The following is an 18,761-nucleotide window of genomic DNA, read 5'->3' as shown; positions in this document are numbered from 1 at the left end:
ATTAAAATAAACAAACAGTCGTTATTTTTAATATAAATAGGTTATATTTTTAACTAAACACAAAAACAAATCATATTAAAAACCTTTAAACCATTTTCAAACAATGGTGTACGCAGTTATTCAAGTTTTATGAACTTAAACTCAACAGAAGTGAAGTGGCTCGTTTAATCCAATAGTCAGAAGTTTCTGAACCGGACTTTAAGTCAACCACCGTTACAAAAGAACCTGCACGTTGAGCAAAGTAGTAAGTTGGACAATGATAAATTCCCCGACTTCTTTTCTTCGTATTCTCCACTGGTTTGAAATGTATTACTGGCATTGGACACACAAGTTCCATAGGCTGTGGATCCTGTAGACAACGGGCTTTTCTATTCCATCCTGCACCTTCTAGAAATAGTCCACGAATACAAACGCCCTCACTTGGAACCATTCTGGAAACAGCAGCTTCATCTTCTACAAAAACTGAAAATTCCCAGGAAAGTTCATCAATAGGGGTCTTCGAAGCTCTAGCTGAAGTCTGAAGAACCGCAGTAAGATATCCTGTGGGAAAAGTATACGCTGATAGCCAGAAAAGTGATGGAGCCTTTAAAGTTGTTGCCCATCGATTGAAATAGTCCACACGATGAACTAAATCACGAGTCCATGATGCTAATGGCTTTTGAGATTGATAAGCTACAAATAAAATAAACTATTATGGAAAAAGATAAAACTGATTATTACGGCTACTCACTTTTAAGCCAATTATTTGGAACTCGTCCCTCAAAAACAGCATGTAAAACATCTTCAAGATCACTATCCATCAACACCAAACCTTTAATACCATTCTGTAGGTCCCTTAAACAAACTTTAATATTGGCCAGAAGTACATTGTATCGAGACATTTCTTGCAACAAAACTACTTCCAAAGGTGAACGATTAAGTCCCAAAATCTTTACAGTCTGAATGTTATTCATTTCATCAGGAATATTCGATTCAATATCTTGGGCTAATCGTAAGACCTTTGAATCCATGCTTTCCGCAGAAGCTTTATATGTTTGCCCTTGAATGGAAAGCAAAGCATCAAGAAGGTCTTTTGTTTCTCCAATTAATGATGCAATGTCTGCATTTGGATGCTGTCCAAATGCTTCAGGTCTATCTGTGTTGGGTAAAAGTTCAATATGATCCTTATAATATTGTAAATCTCCATCTGGTGGAATCAGATATGTTCGCAAGGATGAAAGTCTTAAAAATATAAATATGTACTCTAAGTTAATCATTCAAAATAACTAATACAATGTTTAAGCATACCGATAACTTGGAATAGTTATTGCATCGCTAGTAAAGAAATTATTTATGTAAGTCATAAGTAAACGGCGATCCCATTCATCAGTAACGTGTCCTCCATAATTAACACCAGCTATGAGGTATTTCAAGGCTTCCCATTGAGTTTCTTCGTACTCATTGATGTAGAGAAATAGCAGAATTTCAGAAACTTCAAAGTCTGAATCGTTAAAACTATAAATTACATTCCAACCAAGTTGTTGGAACTTCCTACGCTCAATCAAAACCGAGTGAAAGAAGCAGAGAGCAAATATAAGCTTTTTGTAGGTTATTGGATCAGTGCATTCGTTGAAATTTTCTTCGGAAATATTGTTATAAAGTCGTTTCATATTAGCTTTTATTCCTCGTGGAGGCTCTGTGGTCATCTTGATACCAGTTTGTAGAATTGACACCGGAAAATCTTTATGTGGATCCGAACTCAGCCATAACCGAAACTTCTTATTGACTTTTGTAGCTTGTATCATTTGGATGATTTTATCTAGACTAGGAAGCCAACTTAGTGACAGATGACAATTGGCCAAGAACACCCAATTTCCGTCCTTAGCTCCTTCCATAATCAATTTAGTTGCAAGTGGAGCTTGACCTTGTCCTAAACTGAGCGAGAAAAGCTTCGATGACATGTTGACCTGTTCTGCAAGACTAATAAGACCTCCCGTTGGGTCTACTCCAGGCGAAAGGAGGAAAATTAAGGGAGTATCAGCCGATGATTCTTCGAAAGCAGATTTCAAGTCTAAAATAGGAGCCTCAACAAACTTCGATCCGAGAATTGTAGCCGTGAATTGTGATAGACAAAATATGATTCTATCTGAGCGCAAACACCGAACTACGCAAATTTTTTGAAAGTCATTAAGCTTGTCATTCCATTCTCCTACTAAAGCTTCTGATTCAGGAATAGTACAACTATACCATTCTGCAATCAAAACAAAAAATGTTAAAGATTAAAAGTCTAGGTACTTACCGAATAAGCTTCTTACCATGCCAAAGTTTAGGAAATTGTTCGAATGAATTGATAATTCCATGAAAACCAGCTGTTTTGTCAAGTTCTGTCACATTATCCCACATCTCTTCAGTAATCCAATCTTAAAATAAACAAGAATGAGTTGTACGCCTATGTCTACTATAAGTTCAGAAAACTCACTTGGACTTGGATTTGGAACCTGATCAAGTCTATTCACAATTATACCCCCATTCAATATAAAATTGTATTCCGTTTCGACTAGTTTTCCAGCTGCTTCCAACATTTTTGCACACATTGCAATCGAAAATAGAAGTTTGTGTTTTTCAAATAACCCTCGGCAGGTATTTCTAAAAACTGCATACGTATGGTATTCGTTAATGTGAGAAATTCGTTCTTTAACAACTTGTTGTTTTGGGCTTCTTTCGATAGACTTAATAAATAGCAAAATATAAGCAGCTAATGAAAACTGATACATTGGATCGATTTTCGCCAAGTCAGTTAAAACAAAGAAAAGAATTGAAGCCCTCTCAGCAGCAGGCTGGTACGCTTGACGGGCGATATCTATTTCTATTTCTGTAACCTCTGCTGTGCTCAGAGACTCTTTAACGAGTGCAGAAGTGTGTCGAGATTTTTGAAGTGTATTGAAAAGTTCATCATCTTCTAGCAGTGAACCTCTACTTTCATTTAGAAGTCGCAGAATTTGATTGTCAAGGTCTATTAGTATTCGCTTATTTCTGGCAATGGTCATAACCATTTCATCTTTTTGCTGTTCTAAAGCTGGTTTCTCCTTTCGAACTATTATGCCAAGTAGCTGGGCTTCTAGGGCACTTTGTTTAACAGCAAAATTTATAATCGCAGTTTTTGATGATGTCTCTGGTGGGTAATGTGGATTGGTAATTTTTGTCGTAATATAGAGCTTGAAAGATTCTTTGCAATATATAAATTTATCATTAAATTTGATAAATTTCTGTCCACCTTGAATCGTAAATGTTGAACTCAATATTGGATTGATTATTGGATCCAATGTTTCAGTGACATTTTGTAAAAGCACTGGAAAGCCAAATTGCATAGCTCTTTCCAAAACACGAGGATAATCCGGTTGATTGAAATCAATTGTTTTAAGATCGCGACTTTCGAGATTACGAATCCAACCATTGGCCTGATTTTGTGGGTCAATTATCAGTGGCCATCGCCGTCCCTGAGTGGCAATAATACCATTTTCAGTACTAAAATCATCTAGAGGCAATCCTTGGATGTTCCATTCTCGGATTGTAACAGGATCACTAAGAAATCGAATGATTTTGAAATCTTCAGTGTGTGGAATATTTTTCTCTTGAATTTGCTTTTGCCATTTTTCAAGGAGGCCGTCTCTGTACTTGGAATCAAAAGGACCAAGATATGATAGAAATGCTGTGGCTAAAATGCAATCACCGGGAAGTTTTTCAAAATCAATATCGAGTAAAACGACAGTATCCATCCAGCGTTGACGTTCCCCTGACAAAGACTCAACCAATATAATTGCTCGGTCAAGTTGTTTTCTGAAAATTAAAAATTTTTAATGGTTTAAGCAATAAATGAAGAAAAACTAAATCTGAAATGAATTTATCTTTAATTACCTTAGTTTCTCAGATTTATTTTTGAGGTTTTCCAAAAGCTCAGATTTTTCTTTAAAATCATCTCTCAGCCTCTCTAGTTTTGAGTTCAATTCTTCCAACTTTCGTCGTGCTGATGCTAACAATGCTTGCTTTTCAGCTAACGACTGCATAGTCTTGTCGAGTTTTTCCTTTTTCGGTGCCATTATTCTATACACTTTGGCATAGTTTTCAATTGCAATGATCCACAGCATTAACGATTTACAAGCCGAAGAAACGGTTGCAACCTTTTCCGGCTCTAGTTCAGGGTTTTGTGTATACAGCCCTATCCGTTTTAAAGTTTTATCTGAAACATGATCTCGATCAAAAGTTCGCAAATCATTGAGAAAACTCTGCTCGCCCAGCATTTTTTTGGCCATCTCCCAGGTGGGTTCCTTACCCAAAAGTATCATAACAGCTTCCATGACCTTTTCAATTTTCGGTGGAGGTTTTCCATAGGATTTGACTTCAGACAAATCTTTTTTGTTAAGGGCATCTAGAGCCTTAACAGCATTATCTATCATTGGCATTACAAAATCAAGATCTTGTTGGGCAATTTCAGCTAATTCAATGCAAACTACTTCTTCTTGGGAAATAATTTTACTTTCTTCGTCGACTTTTTCTTTTTGTTCTTCGGCTTCTTGACTTTGAACTCCTATCTCAGCTATGAACACTTCACATTGGCTCGTGAGTTCTTTCACTTGTTCCTGACTGACTTTTAGATCTTCCGACATAATAGCAACTTTTTCCTGAGTTTCTTCAATTTTCGAGAGCCCATTGCGAAGTTTATTAGAATTCGAAGACACTTCGATTCGTTTTGATTGTAACAGATCTTTAAATCCCGAGACAAGTTCAAGAAAGTTAATGGAAGTCACATAATTGTGACGCTGCATTTCAATAAGCATAAGGTTAGAAAAGTCGACAACACTTGAGTGAATGAATGAGAAGACACGAGCAGCATTTTCTTGTAAAATCTCTTCAGTGATGTGCACAAGGCTATCCTTGCTCGATGAAAGATTCTGTCCCGGAATAGGGACGTTAAGTTGTACACCAAGCAAAGACTTCTGAGCAACTTCTAAGAGTGCTTCTTGTGGCCACATTCTAAACCAATTCGAAGTTGTTGCATTTATCAAGCCTGGGTATTGTCTCAAGAAAAGTCTAAAATCTTCACCGATTGGACTCAAGCATATGATTATGTGAAGGTTATTACAAACGTTTTGCATAAATAGGTTATAATAAGCTTCTGTTGTAGCTTGAACTCCCATCTTCTTAGCTTGTCGTTCAAGACCAGGCTTGAGCTCCTCAAACTCATCGGTTTTAAATAAATTTGCTTCACAAGTACTAAGCATATTATTGATTGTTTCTAAAAACGCACTTTCCATAACCTGATCACCGCTAAATAGAAACACACATGGCCTATTTTTGATGCCAGTGATTTTGTACAAAGACTTTAGATCTTCTCGAAATTCTGGAGTTCGATATTTTCTAGTTACTTCAACTTTAAAAACATCATATTCACAAATAAAGGTTGCCATTCTTGCTAAAACTTGTCGACCCGAACCTCCAATGCCAATATGCAACATATGCCCTTTTTGCTGTGAGATAACCCGAACTATTCTAACCACATGTTCTATAGCCTCTCGAAAGAAAACTATATTCACTCTCACTGATCCAGGAACTAAATTGTATTCTTCCAACTGACTGATCATGTAGCTGCGCAGGCTTTCAAAGTTTACAATGTCCTCATAAAAGCCCTGTGGACTCAAAAAGTCACCAAATATTGGAACTATTTTATTTGGACACAAACTGTGGAAAGTTGAATCCATGTGCCTGCCAATAGTGTCATTTATCTCAGACACAAACCATGACTGATCCGATTCATCTACCAATCGATCACTGAATACTCTAAAGCACTCATGAATCCAAAGGCGCTGAATGGTTGCCATCTTTATTGTAGACTTTGCATCACTACGTAATAGACCCTGGAAGATCTTCGAGATGTCACGCAAATTAAACAAGTAATGGGTTTTGGTTGGAGTTGGTAAAAGTTTTTTGCACACCGCATTAAACAAATCAATTGTTGCCAGAGTAATTGGATTCCACAAATTCTGGACATCAGATTCGTGATCGCTTAACTTTTGCCTTAGGAGAGTTCCGAAAATATGAGCAGTTATTGCCTCGGTAGGAAAAGTCATGTTGATTATGAAAAATCGACTTAAAGTTCTGGGAGATATTTCTTGTCGACCTCCTCCTGGAGGACCCATGGCCGCAATCAAGGTTGTATTTTGGACATAAATTCTTTGTTGGGTTTTTCGATCGAACCAAAACTTGTAGTCAATCCATTGTCGTATGAGTTCTAGGGGTGGTTGTGATCCATATGTATCCTTTGCTGGCATATTAAAGTCATCCATGAAGAGTATCATCTTTTTTCCTCCTATAGGCACATATAAGACTTTTGTACGTTTTTCAGTTCGACTTTCAATTGACTCTTGAAGGCCCGCTGGTGATGTCTGTTGGAGAGATAAAATAAAAACAGTATTTTTGTACTAACGAATAAGAGCGATTCAATAAGTCAATGTCTTGAAATTAGGTAAAAGTATTCAAAACTCAATTTTTTTCTTACCAAAGCTGATATATTGATCGAAAGAATTGAATAAGTGTCTCGATTAGATGAATTCGTCACACTGATTGCAGTGGAAGTCTTTCCCGTTCCAACTTTACCTACAAGCATTACCGGACTTTCGGATATCAAAAGCTTAGAAACCAAGTATTCATACCGTATAGTATCAACCGTAGGTACAATGATTTTGTAAAATGGAACACTAGAAGTTGCATTAGATAAAACAGAGAGTTCAAATTGAAAATTTAAAAGTAACTCACTTTTGGTCATATTTCCAAGTATCACTCAGTTTACTTTCCCAAAGTACAAATGTTTTATAGTGAACCTCAACATAATAATCGTAGACTGTATCCTTTATTGGAAAACAACTTTCTCTTTCACGTATCATGGCGTCAATTTTTAAACGGCCTTCCTCGTCAACGGTGGCACATATCGACCAAATCATACAAAACAAAAACCATAACTTGGTCATAATTTCAAGATCTTCTGAGTTGCCTGCTGTTATTCCGTTTGCTTTTGTAGCAAAACATTCCAGAAGCTTGCACATAGACATTACCATGTTCAACTCATTGGTAACTATAGTTTCGCGACACCGAGTTTTCTTAAAGTCCAATATTTTATCAATATAGTCATCGAAAAGCCCTCTCAAGATATTAACGAACTCTTTTAAAGGTTGTCGATCTAGCCATGATTGCACATATGGACGCCATCCCCAGTCATTGTAATCATTGTACACGATTCCGCAACGTGATACCGTAGCTGGCGACGCTACAGCCAAATCTGAGGCCTCAAACAGAAGAGAAACCTGAGGTGGCATAGTTATACGTTCACTATTTACCAGAGTCAGAACTTTATTGTCATCCATGACAGAATTCATATTTTCAATCCAAACTGCATCGACTGGACCGTCAAATAGAATCCATTTTTGTGAAGGCGTTTCTTCAGCGCAAACTGTTCGCATGATCAAACTTAAAACACCATCTAACCATTCTCCTGTTGCAAGGTTATATTCTCCATAAAGTTCTGCCAGATTCAATGCTTTTGGATTCATTGGGTAGACCGTAACACTTTCCCATCCCTCTTTTTTCAAGTTGTTCAATCTATTGCAGGCCCCCTGGAGGGCTTTCCAGGTAACACTTTTTGCTGTACAAGTGTCTCCAATAATCATTGTGGAATGTCTTGAGCTTTTGGTTTCATGAACCTCTATAACTTTTTTAATGGCATTTGGTATCAATTGTAGGCCATTAGATTTAAATTCTGCCGAAATGGCTTCTATGAAGTCAGTATAGTCGACAGTAGGAATAAAAAGTCCGGGAAAGATATCTTCCATAATCCCATTGAAGAGAGGCAAATCTTCGGCAGTTAATCTTGCAACATTCATATCTCGCATTGACAAATAGACAATTTCGTCTTCATAAGTTCCGGGAAGTTGTCGCCGTTTCTTCCCAGCGTACCTTAAAAGTGCAACCATCGAACGTAGACCAAAATCATAATGACACTGCTTTGACAATTGTTGCTTGGCCAGCTCGTAAAGTGTAAAAACTTTCCGAGCAAGAATTCTTGCATTTTGAAAACCATCCGAAAAGAGCAAGTTTTCGGCAATTATAATATTATCAGGCACCATCATTGCGATAGGCCTAAACATAGACTTTAAATTATCTGGAAGTTCTGTTCGACCAGCATAGCCTGGGTTCATGGTTATGAACAAACCTACGGTTGGTCTGAGTCTGATCATCTGACCTTCAAAATTGAACATTTTCTGTTTCGCTGAAAGAGCAGTCATGATTGACAGAATTTGCTGAGCTACCACAGATAAAACTTCAATATTTATTCGATTGAACTCGTCAAAGCAGCCCCAGGCTCCCGTCTGAGCAAGACCCGAAAAATTCTTTCCAATACTCTTGTAGTCTAGACCCTCAGAACAATTTGTAACAACCACCCACAATCCGAGAGCCTTGCCAAGATCTTTAACGGTTTCGGTCTTGCCGGTTCCTGCCGGTCCCTTAGGGCTTCCTCCTCGATGAAGGTGAAGGGCAGTTGTGAGGGTAATATAACATCGATCAGTCAACGGAGTAATCACCAATCGACCAGAATTACCCGTGTATTCATACCCGTAAGTGTACTGGGTATTGGTCTGCTTGATATTGCAAGTTGATAAATCTCTGTCCCAGTAAAATCGTAACTGAGAAAACCATTCAAAATGGCTTACATCCCTGCAGTTCATTTTGTACATTCGTTCAATTACATCCCGTCCATGAATTTCGATGGTTATCAGAGTATTGACTTTGATTCGCAGTAATGTTGGTAATTCCTTTCTGCTGAGATCCGAAAGAATTCCGAGAACCTTGTTCTGCTTGCGTTTCAACTTACGAAGCGGTTTCTTGCTGTTTACAATTTTACAGTGAACTAAGCTCCTTGTACACTCAGCAGTCCACTGCATTAGAGCTGTTGTCAAACACAGCTGACCAGGCCAAGATTTCAGCCATTTCTCACGATTTGTCATTAATTGCTTTAGAGAGGCTCTAGTAAGCTTCAATTTGTTCTTCAATACAGCTAGCATTTGAGTTTCTATAGTCGCCAACCATTTTTCAGCAGGGCCTTCAATGTAAATAATATTTGGAAATTCGACATATTCTCCGTCGTTTGCATACATTCCTAACGATTGCCAACGAATTTGCTTCCCTAGAATTTTCTTTAATTCCAATTTGTATAGATTGTCGAAAAGCTTTTTTAAATGAGTTTGAATCAAGTCAGGCTTCTTGGCATTTCCTAAAATCTCCAACAAATCATCGTTTGATATGAAATAAAATCTGGGGAAGAGTTGTCTTTTACTTTCCAAATATATTTCAAGAGCCCTTTGGATTTTTTCCAGTTCATCTTCAATGTTTGTACATCGCTGAAGCAAAAATCCATGTATCCGGTGATGAATGGCCTTGACTGCAGACTTGGCATGAAACATTTTCTCAGTTATTGATCCCCATTCGATTGTTAGCTCTCGGAACCGTTTATTTTCAAGTGGTAATTGTTTACTGATGTCTTCACCAGCAAATATGTTTTCCAAGTACAACCACTGGCGTTGAACAGTCAGAGCTTTTTCGAGAGTTTCCGACACATTAGCCAAAGTTTTTTCCCAATAATCAACAGTTTTTATGAAAGGCTCGACAAACTTGGTAGATTTCATACTGGAAATTTGTATAAGATGCTCTTCCAAAAGTTGAACACAGTCTTCGACATTTTTAATTCTATAAATTCCGTCTCTATAGTGAGCAACTTCAAACTTCTGAATTGCCCAAATTGTTGCAATATTTTTTATTGCGTTTTCAATTTGAAGCTCCATTGTTGCCGCATTTGAAATGTCTTGAATTTCTTCAGAAAATGCTTGGAAATTCATTGCAATTATTTTGTCCAGGGTAAAGTCCTTGGCATATTGATCGAATTCCCTGGAATTTTTTTTTTAATTCATTAAGAAATGAAAAAGGGAATATCTTTACATTTTTTTAGAGGAAATAATTTATTATTTTTCAAAAGTCCGTTACGAGATCTTGCGTAAAACAATTCAGATTTTTGTAAGTATTAACAATATTCTATTGAAATAATCGCAAGAATATTATTAAGAAAATTAATTTTTTTTCTTTCTGAAAAAACACATTTTCAAAAGTTTCCTCAAAATCTATCGAGTCAAAAGAAAGGTCTCTTTAACCTCTATTCATAGCTGAAAACTAAAAGCTTCTTGGAGGTCTGGTTGCTGAATTACAGCATTTGAAGAAATATTTTTTTCTTACATTCGGAACAAGAAAATTAAACTAAGAAAATTAAATTTTTTCTTTAGAATTTTCGAGAAAAAAATCAAGGTTAACCTTGCCTGAAAAAAACACATTTTCAAAAATTTGTTCCAAATCTGTCGAGTGAGACATCAAAAGAAAGGTCTCTTTAACCTCTATTCATAGCTGAAAACCAAAAGTTTCTTGGAGTTCTGGTTGCTGAATTACAGCAATCGAAGAAATATTTTTTTTCTTTCATTCGGAAGAAGAAAATTAAATTAAGAAAAATAAATTTTTTTCTTTCGCATTTTCGAGAAAAAATCAAGGTTTCTGAATTACAGCAATCGAAGAAATATTTTTTTTTCTTACATTCGGAACTAGAAAATTAAACTAAGAAAATTAAATTTTTTTCTTTCGTATTTTCGAGAAAAAAATCAAGGTTAACCACTTGCCTGAAAAAAACACATTTTCAAAAATTTCTTCCAAATCCGTCGAGTGAGACATCAAAAGAAAGGTCTCTTTAAGCTGTATTCATAGCTGAAAACCAAAAGTTTCTTGGAGGTCTGGTTACTGAAATTAAAGCAATCGAAGAAATATTTTTTGCTTTCATTTGGAATTAGATATTTTCGATATTTACCTGTCATATACCAATTTCGGAAAAAAATTTTTTTTTTCATAAATAAATTTTATAAATTTCTATTTAAAAAATCTTAAAAATTGAATCAACCCTAAGAGTAAGTTCGTTTTTTTTTTAAGTTAGAAATATTATACAAATTAAGCAATAGCTGAATAACCTTTCGTAAATAAGGTTGAAAAAATATCTAGTGACTTTGTTTTTTACTTTAATCATTTTTATAGTAAAACTGTTCTACATAGGTATTTAAAAAAATTCTTTTTTTTTCATTTTAGGTGGTGGAGGTTGGTAATCGAACCAACATCTCCGGCGTCATAGACCTTCGCATAGCATCAACAGCCCACACCATAATTGGAATTGAACTATATAACTATTACAATTTTATATGCCGATATTACCTACTTTTTGATCTTAAAAACCTTTTTTTTTAATACAAGACCTTGTAAAGGCTTGAGACTATGTTTTTCATGCTAAAGTAAATAAAATTTTAATATACTAAGGGCCAATTTTTCAATAGTCAGATAAACCTCAGATAGAGCTTATTCCTAGGAATAAAAGTTTTTTTTATATTGAAATTTATTCTTCTGATAGTCTAACTGACGATTGAAAAATCAGGGCTAAATATAAAAAAGTTTCTTACATTTCAACAACTGCTCGCAATTTATCCCAATGACGTGGTCGCATGGATGGATTTCTTAAAGCAGCTATCAGAGGTAAGGTTTTTCGAAATTCTCCGACATTCTTCCGTATAGTTTCCAAAAATTCCCAATTTCTATCATTGTACGATTTACAAAGTTGGTTAAATTGAGTGTACAGAGATATTGCAGTATCCTCAATCACATCCAAGTTTATTTTCCAAAAATTTCCATCTTTCCATTCATTCCAAGAAATAGTCCACTCGTTTACCAATTCCCAAATGTGCCGTAGGATTTTCTCTTCACTTTCGATCTTTTTCAGTTCTACGTTTTCAAAATAACCAATTCCAAAAATTTTCAAATCTGCACTTAAACTCTTTTCAAACTTGAAACAGGCTTCAACTTTTTGTCGGATTAAATCCAAATATTTCAAAGCTATTTTAGAAGGTCTAAAAGGAAAATAAGGATTTTTTTTATGGGAAGGGGAGAAGGGAAAGGATATAGAAAGTTAATTACATTTGTGATGATGTTGGAACTTTGAGAAGAAATTCTTCCATAAGAGTTTTGATTGCAACTTTGAATTTTTCAGACTGAGCTAAGAGCGAAGCTTTGAATTCTTCTTTTGTATTTCCGAGCATTTCATCAGCTTCTAAAAGCTTCTTAATGTAGTTTTGCCACTCCTGATCCAAATTTTGAACCAGTTCGAGTGAATTGGATGGAAACTTAATCTGATAATTGGCAAGAACTTTAAAAAGTTCTAAAATAGCTGGAAACTCATTTGATTTTGGTTCAATTTCTTTGACAAGTTGCTCATAAAATTTTGTTGACTCTTTAATTTCTTTAAGAGTTCTTGGAATGATAGAGACTTTTTCGATATTGTAGTTCATGTATTTGTAAATACCTGAAAACAAAATTACATAAAGATAAATTGTGGTTTTTAAGTTTAAAAAAATACCTTTGATTCTAGCGTAAGCCTTTTTCTTTAGTAATTTAACATTAAAATCCTGCCAACAATCAATGAAATCTAGAATAGAATTCTTCAATTTACTCGAGTTAATAGTGATGAAGTGTACTGTAGATATTGTTTCTTGAATTGAAACTTCATTTGCGAAGCTTGTATAATTAGATAAGCTTTCATCAAATGCTTCAGCAGTTTGTTCTCGCTCCTCCCAGTTTTTGAGAAACGTCAATTCCTGCATTTCCCAAATTGGTTGAAATTTAGTCCAATTGACAAGAAAAGCATTCAACTCAGATATATTGTATTCAACTTCATGCATAATGTTCTTTTCCAGTGCAATGCAGTCAGAGTTATTTCTAACAATATCATCAAAAGTTCGGGAATAAGTTGAAAGCTTAAACTTTTGCCAAAGACGGGGAAAGTCTTTCAAAACATTTGTTATCCGAGAAAGTAAAGTTTGAAATGCAAGTGAAATGTCTCGAGTAGCAGGTAAAAAAACAATCTGAAAAAATAAATTCTTCAGCCTGATGGATTGTATTTATCAGCACTGAAATCTGTTTACCTTTCTGTCCTGTATGTCAATATTCACTAATAATATTTGTGAAGGCCCAACATTTGTTCTTCCATGAAGAACGTCAAACACATTCGTCAAAGAGTTTTTGACGCAAATTAGAAAAGCAGCTTCTAGCATGTCATCTAAACGGTTTATATAGTAAGTCCATTGAGGAACCATCTAGAAGAAAAACCACAAATCAATATTTTAGTTGCTCAAAACCTTTTATTTTTTTTTTTTTTTCAAATTAACCTCATCGTAAACGTTTTGAAATTCTCTAAATACTGCTAATATCAATTCAAGAATAAATGAATATTGCTTCGATAGTATTTTAGCTGTAGCTTTACATTGTGCATCAAGATTCTTCTCAAAACTCTCCAAAGACTGTCCAGTATTTAAAATATTGAAGAAAGTTAGATTGCAAATTTTTTCACACGCTCTACTGATATTGAAGTTGGCTCTTTTATAGATATCAACAGTACCTTGCAGCTTCTCGGTATGTTTGCTACAATCCACTATGTACTCATCACTAAATTCACCACCCCAACTAAGCTTAAAAATTCCTGGAGCAATTTTTTTATCGCAACCTTGAATGAGCATTGCAAAAAGTTTCCTTTCACCTGGTGATAAGGTTGCCAAGATGCGGTTGTAAGACAAGCAAACTGTTATCACGCTGTTGTAGACGAATTTCATGCTGGAATACTTGGAGTATTGCTTGTTGATATTTGGCGGGATATGAAATCCCATTTGGGCAAAATATCGAGCTTCTTCGCAGATTTGCAGAAGAGATCGATCAATATTGCATTCCAAGAGGCCCCTCTTAGCTTTACTTCGAATCAAAAGTGTACGATTTAATTTTGGAACGAAATCTACATCAGCTACTTGTGTCCATGATTTGAATGATTTTTGCATTTCCTTGCGATAATCCTCGTTACATGCAATAAATTTTGTCAATGCAACTTTCGAGAAGCTGACATCCGGTAGCCATTCGGAATATTCTAAACGATCTTTTATCCATGTTAATCGTTCTAAATTCGTTTTGTACATCATTGCCTTTGAGGCGTATTTCGGAACCCATGATTCATGGTATTGAGATTGTTCTTTGAGCTTTTCATTTGTTGCTGCAATATCTGTAATAAACATTGCCCACACTTCACTGACCTGTTTTAAATATGTCCTTCGTAGAGCATCCCGAAATGAATAAAAATGCAGAGTCACCAAAACTTCTAAACCCTCTTCGACATTGCATATACTTTGAAATACACTTGACATCAAACGTTGTACGATTTCTTCAAGACTACGAATCATCTTGCGATATTTTAGCACCTCGGCATACCTGTGTCAAATATGAATGACATTTTGAAGGCTTACTTTCAATTTTCATAAATTATGTAAAAAAAAGTGATAGAAATTGGTTTTATAATGACTAAAATATCTGTTTATGTGATTTTGGTCACCTAGCTTTTAAAAAACTAAATTTTGAAAAAAAGTTCATCAATCAACAGTTTTCGAAATAACTCCAAAATTGATTTTTTCAAAAGAAATTGACTTCATTTTTTAAATCCAAGTTTTTTTTTACTAAAATCAAAGTATTCAACTCCAGAGTCCCGATTTTCAAATTAAAAAATCATGTTAAATGTATGAGGACACCGATGAACACACATTTACATATAAATATATACCGGTCGAATTGCTGTCAATTGCTTACCATTCATTTCGATGTACATCCAATATTAAATCCTTTGAATCTTTCCTCAGTGTTTCCAATATTTTCATAAAATTAGATTCCACATTTTCTGACTTTCGTTCGAAATACGATCCTCGAGTTCCTCCAAATAATGGCTTCGGAATAACTTCCGTCTCATCCAATCTCCCAAATACTATCATTGATTGGCAAATATCAATTAAATCATGCAAACGTTCTTCAAATGCATTAACATGATTAAATATCATAGCTTCATCCAGCCCCCGTCCAAGAGTTTTATCATTTCCTTCATATTGTTTTAAAATTTCCTTGAATATTGCTTTATATGATAAACAACACTCAATTGACATATTGCACATTTGGATGCCGAATCTTGGGTGACCATCAAGGATTTTGTCGATATTTGTTTGTGATGTGCAGAATTGTATGATTTGGTTGCTCAAATTTCGAAACAGTCCCGTAATGAGCTCAGGTTTGTTGTAATACTCTGAATTGAGCCAAATAAATCGTATAAGATGAATAAAACGGGGAAGCATTGTGGGAATTTCTGCTGGACTTTTTGCATTCTCCAGCATCTGTGAGGGCTTGACAAGCAACTGAAGATATTTAACATTCGACTTGGATTCAATCAATTCACTATCGCATTCTTGTATTAACTCTTCCATTTGTTTAATGTAAACAGATTGAGCTATTCGAAGTATTTGAACAACGTTTTGTATATCATCACTGTGTAGTTGAATGCTTAAACATTGAAGAACTTCATCTGAAAAATTATGTTGGTAAAAATACCGAATAGAAACAAAATATTACGACTCTTACATCGGTATACCCAGAATTCATATTCTTCAATTGGACAAACAAGTTCATGCGGTGCCACCAGTACTTTGTCTGTCAAACATGTTCTAATCTGAGTTCCCCAATGAACAGCAATAGCTTCGAGGCTTTTGACGAGCTCACGATCTCTGGCCGCAACACTTGGATTGGATTTGTTTTTTATCGTGGGAACGTACAATACAGTTGCTCCAGAAATCTTATAATGCAACCCAGTCACATTGGCTAGAACTTTATCCAATGCATTGAAAAATCTATAACGGACATTGTCACTCCAGTCTGTGTAGTCTCGAAAATAAGGAGCATAAATTAAAGTCAGGGTTCTTAAAAAAGCTTTATCAATATTTTCATGTAGAGTTCCGTATATAACTTCATCATGAAAGGTCTCCACATCGAAAATTTCGTTTGGTTTTCGCATAAAGTACGTCAAACCTTGTACTGGTACTATTGGGAAGCTTAGACATGCAATCAGTTTGTTTTGGTCGTAAAATATAGTCAAGACCAATTCATTCACTCCAAGAAACCAGCTACGTATAACAGACAAAGCCACTTCCGTCCAGTCTCGGTGGTCAAGACCGTATAATACTGTCATACGTTGAACGAAGGTTACCAGTTGTGCTAGTTCTTCGTCGGAATATGTTGGAACTGGTGTTTCTGGAACAGTCTGTATTTGTTCTTTTATTTCATTTTCTGAAATGGAATTGATGGATTTTTATTTAGAAGAATACTTATGCTGAAGGTTATTTCCAAGAGTTACCATCCTGAGCGGATTCGCTAACGCTGCTCATAATGCTAACATGACCAGCCATTTCTATTTTATTTTTCTAAACAACTTTTCAGTAATAAAATTAGGCACGATATTTTTCTCACATTAGCTTGACTCGAAATTCAAATGAATATTAAATTAGTTTTGAGTAAGTTGAGTCGAATTTTTCTTACTAAGTTTATTGTGGTTTCTATGGTTAGGGTTGTTGTTTTGTTTATGTTTAAAAAACATTAATTGCCATAACAAACCAATTGTATAAATTGCATGCTACTCGTAACAACAACTGTGAAAGTTGCTATAGAGGAATTAAAATTCTCACTCTGAATTCTTTTACATCTCAAAAATATAGAAAATCGAAAACTCAAAGAATGACAAAAGTTTTTAAATGTCTGACAAATTTAACCACTTAAAATATTTTGTCACAATTCTTCTTTGTTTGGAAATACTGGCTGGGTCAATTCTTCTATGCATAATAACATACTTTTACTTCGTCCTTATAGCCTTTTTGGCAAAACCAGAGCGTCAATTGCTTCTTAGTCAAATGACCAATATTTTTGTCCTGGGCCTGGAAGTTGCGATATGTTTCTCAATTGAACTTATTTTATGGCAATGCATTTGTAAAAGTGATACAACATCAGAACATTCAAGACTGCTGATTTTATGGAATATATTTTGTATTTTGGCTGTTGGATTTGGATCTGTTACAATGTGGTTTCAATACGACAATATTCAGTCTCTTCAAAAAGTTTATGCAGAGTCATTGTTCCAAGGAATCGACCTTTATTTTACAGACCCAGAATGGAAGCTATTGTGGGATAGGATTCAATTTAACAATGAATGCTGTGGTGTTTTTGGAGTAAAAGATTGGGAAGAAGCAGCTTGGATTAGAGAAGAACAGGATGATTGTACACAAAAGTAAATAAGTAAGACAAAATCTGTTGCCAGAATGTTACTTTTAAACTTTTTAACAGATCCGAGTTGATGCATCGAATGGTGATGATTCCGTATGCTTGCTGCAAACGATCTTCTATCTCATGTTTTGAAAGCTTTGCTCCTCACTCTACACTTGACAAGGACAACTACAAAGATTTAAGTAACATAAATGTCGGTGGATGTTTTCAGAAATTTCAAAGTTTAACATTGCAATTTTCTTATGTTGTTTCCTGTGCATGGATTGCTATTCTAGTGACATACGTAAGCTCAAAAGTTGCAAAAGTTTTGTGACTTTTATAGAATATGTTTAATAAGTTTTTCCGGAACAGAGTCAAATAAAATTTTCTATTTTTTGCAGATTTCAACACTAGTCTCAATGTATTGTATTATTTCAAAATCGAAGGAAATAATTTTCAATCCCTTAGAATTTTCTGAAGGAATTGACGAGTTACCATTAGTAGTCGTGGTATTTTCATAAGAAGATTTTAATTTAAACGATTTTATTTTTAACTTAACATTTTTTTTTTCTTAGAAATATCCAAGAAATGTCCGTTGCATTACGCTTAAAGATGAGGATTCATTTGGGGATGAACAGGAGGAAGAAGTAATAGAATGTAAACCAAGATGTTCTAATTGCCAACAAATTGGGGCATCATTTCGGCAAGACATTTTTGGAACTTGCAACTCAAATCAAAATATATTTATTCATTAAATTTAAGAATATTTATAAATAACTTTAACATTAATTTATTTTATATTATTTATTATGTATTCTATTTATGTATTAACTTAAATCATTACATAAAAAAATATTGAGGCAGAACTATACAAAATTAAATTTATAAATTCGAAGCATTTTTGAAAAGTTCTATTCTCTCAGAAATTTAGCTGAACGACAGCACTGTAATCTACGAAAAAAAATCTCTACGTTGAGCGCCTGGTAGATCACTTGAATATAGACCACAATTTGTTTGTGTGTTCTGTGACTAGATTGTAGAAATTTAGAAGGTGATCAAATATGATGGAGTAATTAAAAAAAAAAGAAGAACAAACAAAAAATATTTGTTTAGTTCATAGTTCTTTTATTGTATAATTATACTCAGTAAGATACAAAATCTTATAAATTAGAGCAAATTTCAGTATCTAAATACTATTTTTACAAAATTTGTGCTTTGAGTTATAAGTGGAAAAATGTACATTATGTATTAAATAATTAATATTAAGATTATTTAAGTGTTATCAAAAGAAAAAAAAAAGCTAATAATTAAAATAATAAAAACATTCAAAAACTAGCGTCTTCCTCATCACCATCATAATCATCATCATCATCATCATCTTCTTCATCATCAACATCACCAAACAAGCACAGAGCTAGGAGAAGAGTTCTCTTAGCGTTTTTCCAAACATGGTCGGGCTGCTTATAATTTTAACAGAGCGAGGGAGGGAGTTCCATAAA

At 34.7% G+C, this 18,761-nt stretch overlaps 2 protein-coding genes across 4 annotated transcripts; one reads left to right on the top strand and one right to left on the bottom strand.

Moving 5' to 3' along the window:
- Position 1: 1 nt before the first annotated feature.
- LOC129905131 (dynein axonemal heavy chain 2) lies at positions 2-16,536 on the bottom strand. 3 transcript variants are annotated; one of them, XM_055980525.1, is made up of 16 exons: positions 16,364-16,536; positions 15,595-16,296; positions 14,779-15,538; positions 13,323-14,406; positions 13,080-13,250; positions 12,515-13,019; positions 12,076-12,460; positions 11,565-12,008; positions 6,790-9,969; positions 6,533-6,731; positions 3,895-6,419; positions 2,459-3,816; positions 2,295-2,399; positions 1,288-2,230; positions 731-1,221; positions 2-672 (listed from the first exon to the last, which is right to left on the bottom strand). In XM_055980525.1, exons 1-16 carry the CDS (start codon positions 16,413-16,415, stop codon positions 128-130), a joined length of 13,449 nt encoding a protein of 4,482 aa, XP_055836500.1. In that variant the 5' UTR covers positions 16,416-16,536; the 3' UTR covers positions 2-127. The 3 variants fall into 3 exon arrangements, with proteins under 3 accessions (XP_055836500.1, XP_055836501.1, XP_055836499.1); XM_055980526.1 differs by having other exon boundaries at positions 14,232-14,406; XM_055980524.1 differs by having other exon boundaries at positions 12,076-13,019.
- Positions 16,537-16,643: 107 nt separating this feature from the next.
- Positions 16,644-18,017, top strand: LOC129906192 (uncharacterized). Its single transcript, XM_055981866.1, has 3 exons — positions 16,644-17,287; positions 17,344-17,566; positions 17,838-18,017. Exons 1-3 carry the CDS (start codon positions 16,758-16,760, stop codon positions 18,015-18,017), a joined length of 933 nt encoding a protein of 310 aa, XP_055837841.1. The 5' UTR covers positions 16,644-16,757.
- Positions 18,018-18,761: the final 744 nt, after the last annotated feature.

The sequence above is a fragment of the Episyrphus balteatus genome, chromosome 1 (assembly GCF_945859705.1).
Source record: "Episyrphus balteatus chromosome 1, idEpiBalt1.1, whole genome shotgun sequence".
Taxonomy (NCBI): domain Eukaryota; kingdom Metazoa; phylum Arthropoda; class Insecta; order Diptera; family Syrphidae; genus Episyrphus; species Episyrphus balteatus.
The sequence above is the reverse complement of the archived record's forward strand: the minus strand, read 5'-3'. Positions and strand labels throughout refer to the sequence as shown.

Bases quoted from the DNA above. Each gene is read 5' to 3' on its own strand.
- LOC129905131 (XM_055980524.1), bottom strand. From the start codon at position 16,415: ATGGCTGGTCATGTTAGCATTATGAGCAGCGTTAGCGAATCCGCTCAG. The intron at 2,400-2,458 runs GTGAGTTTTCTG...GTTTATTTTAAG, and splicing joins GGTTCCAAATCCAAGTCCAA to ATTGGATTACTGAAGAGATG. The intron at 2,231-2,294 runs GTAAGAAGCTTA...TTTTGATTGCAG, and splicing joins ATTTCCTAAACTTTGGCATG to AATGGTATAGTTGTACTATT.
- LOC129906192 (XM_055981866.1), top strand. From the start codon at position 16,758: ATGTCTGACAAATTTAACCACTTAAAATATTTTGTCACAATTCTTCTT. The intron at 17,288-17,343 runs GTAAATAAGTAA...ACTTTTTAACAG, and splicing joins CAGGATGATTGTACACAAAA to ATCCGAGTTGATGCATCGAA. The intron at 17,567-17,837 runs GTAAGCTCAAAA...TTTTTTTCTTAG, and splicing joins TTGCTATTCTAGTGACATAC to AAATATCCAAGAAATGTCCG.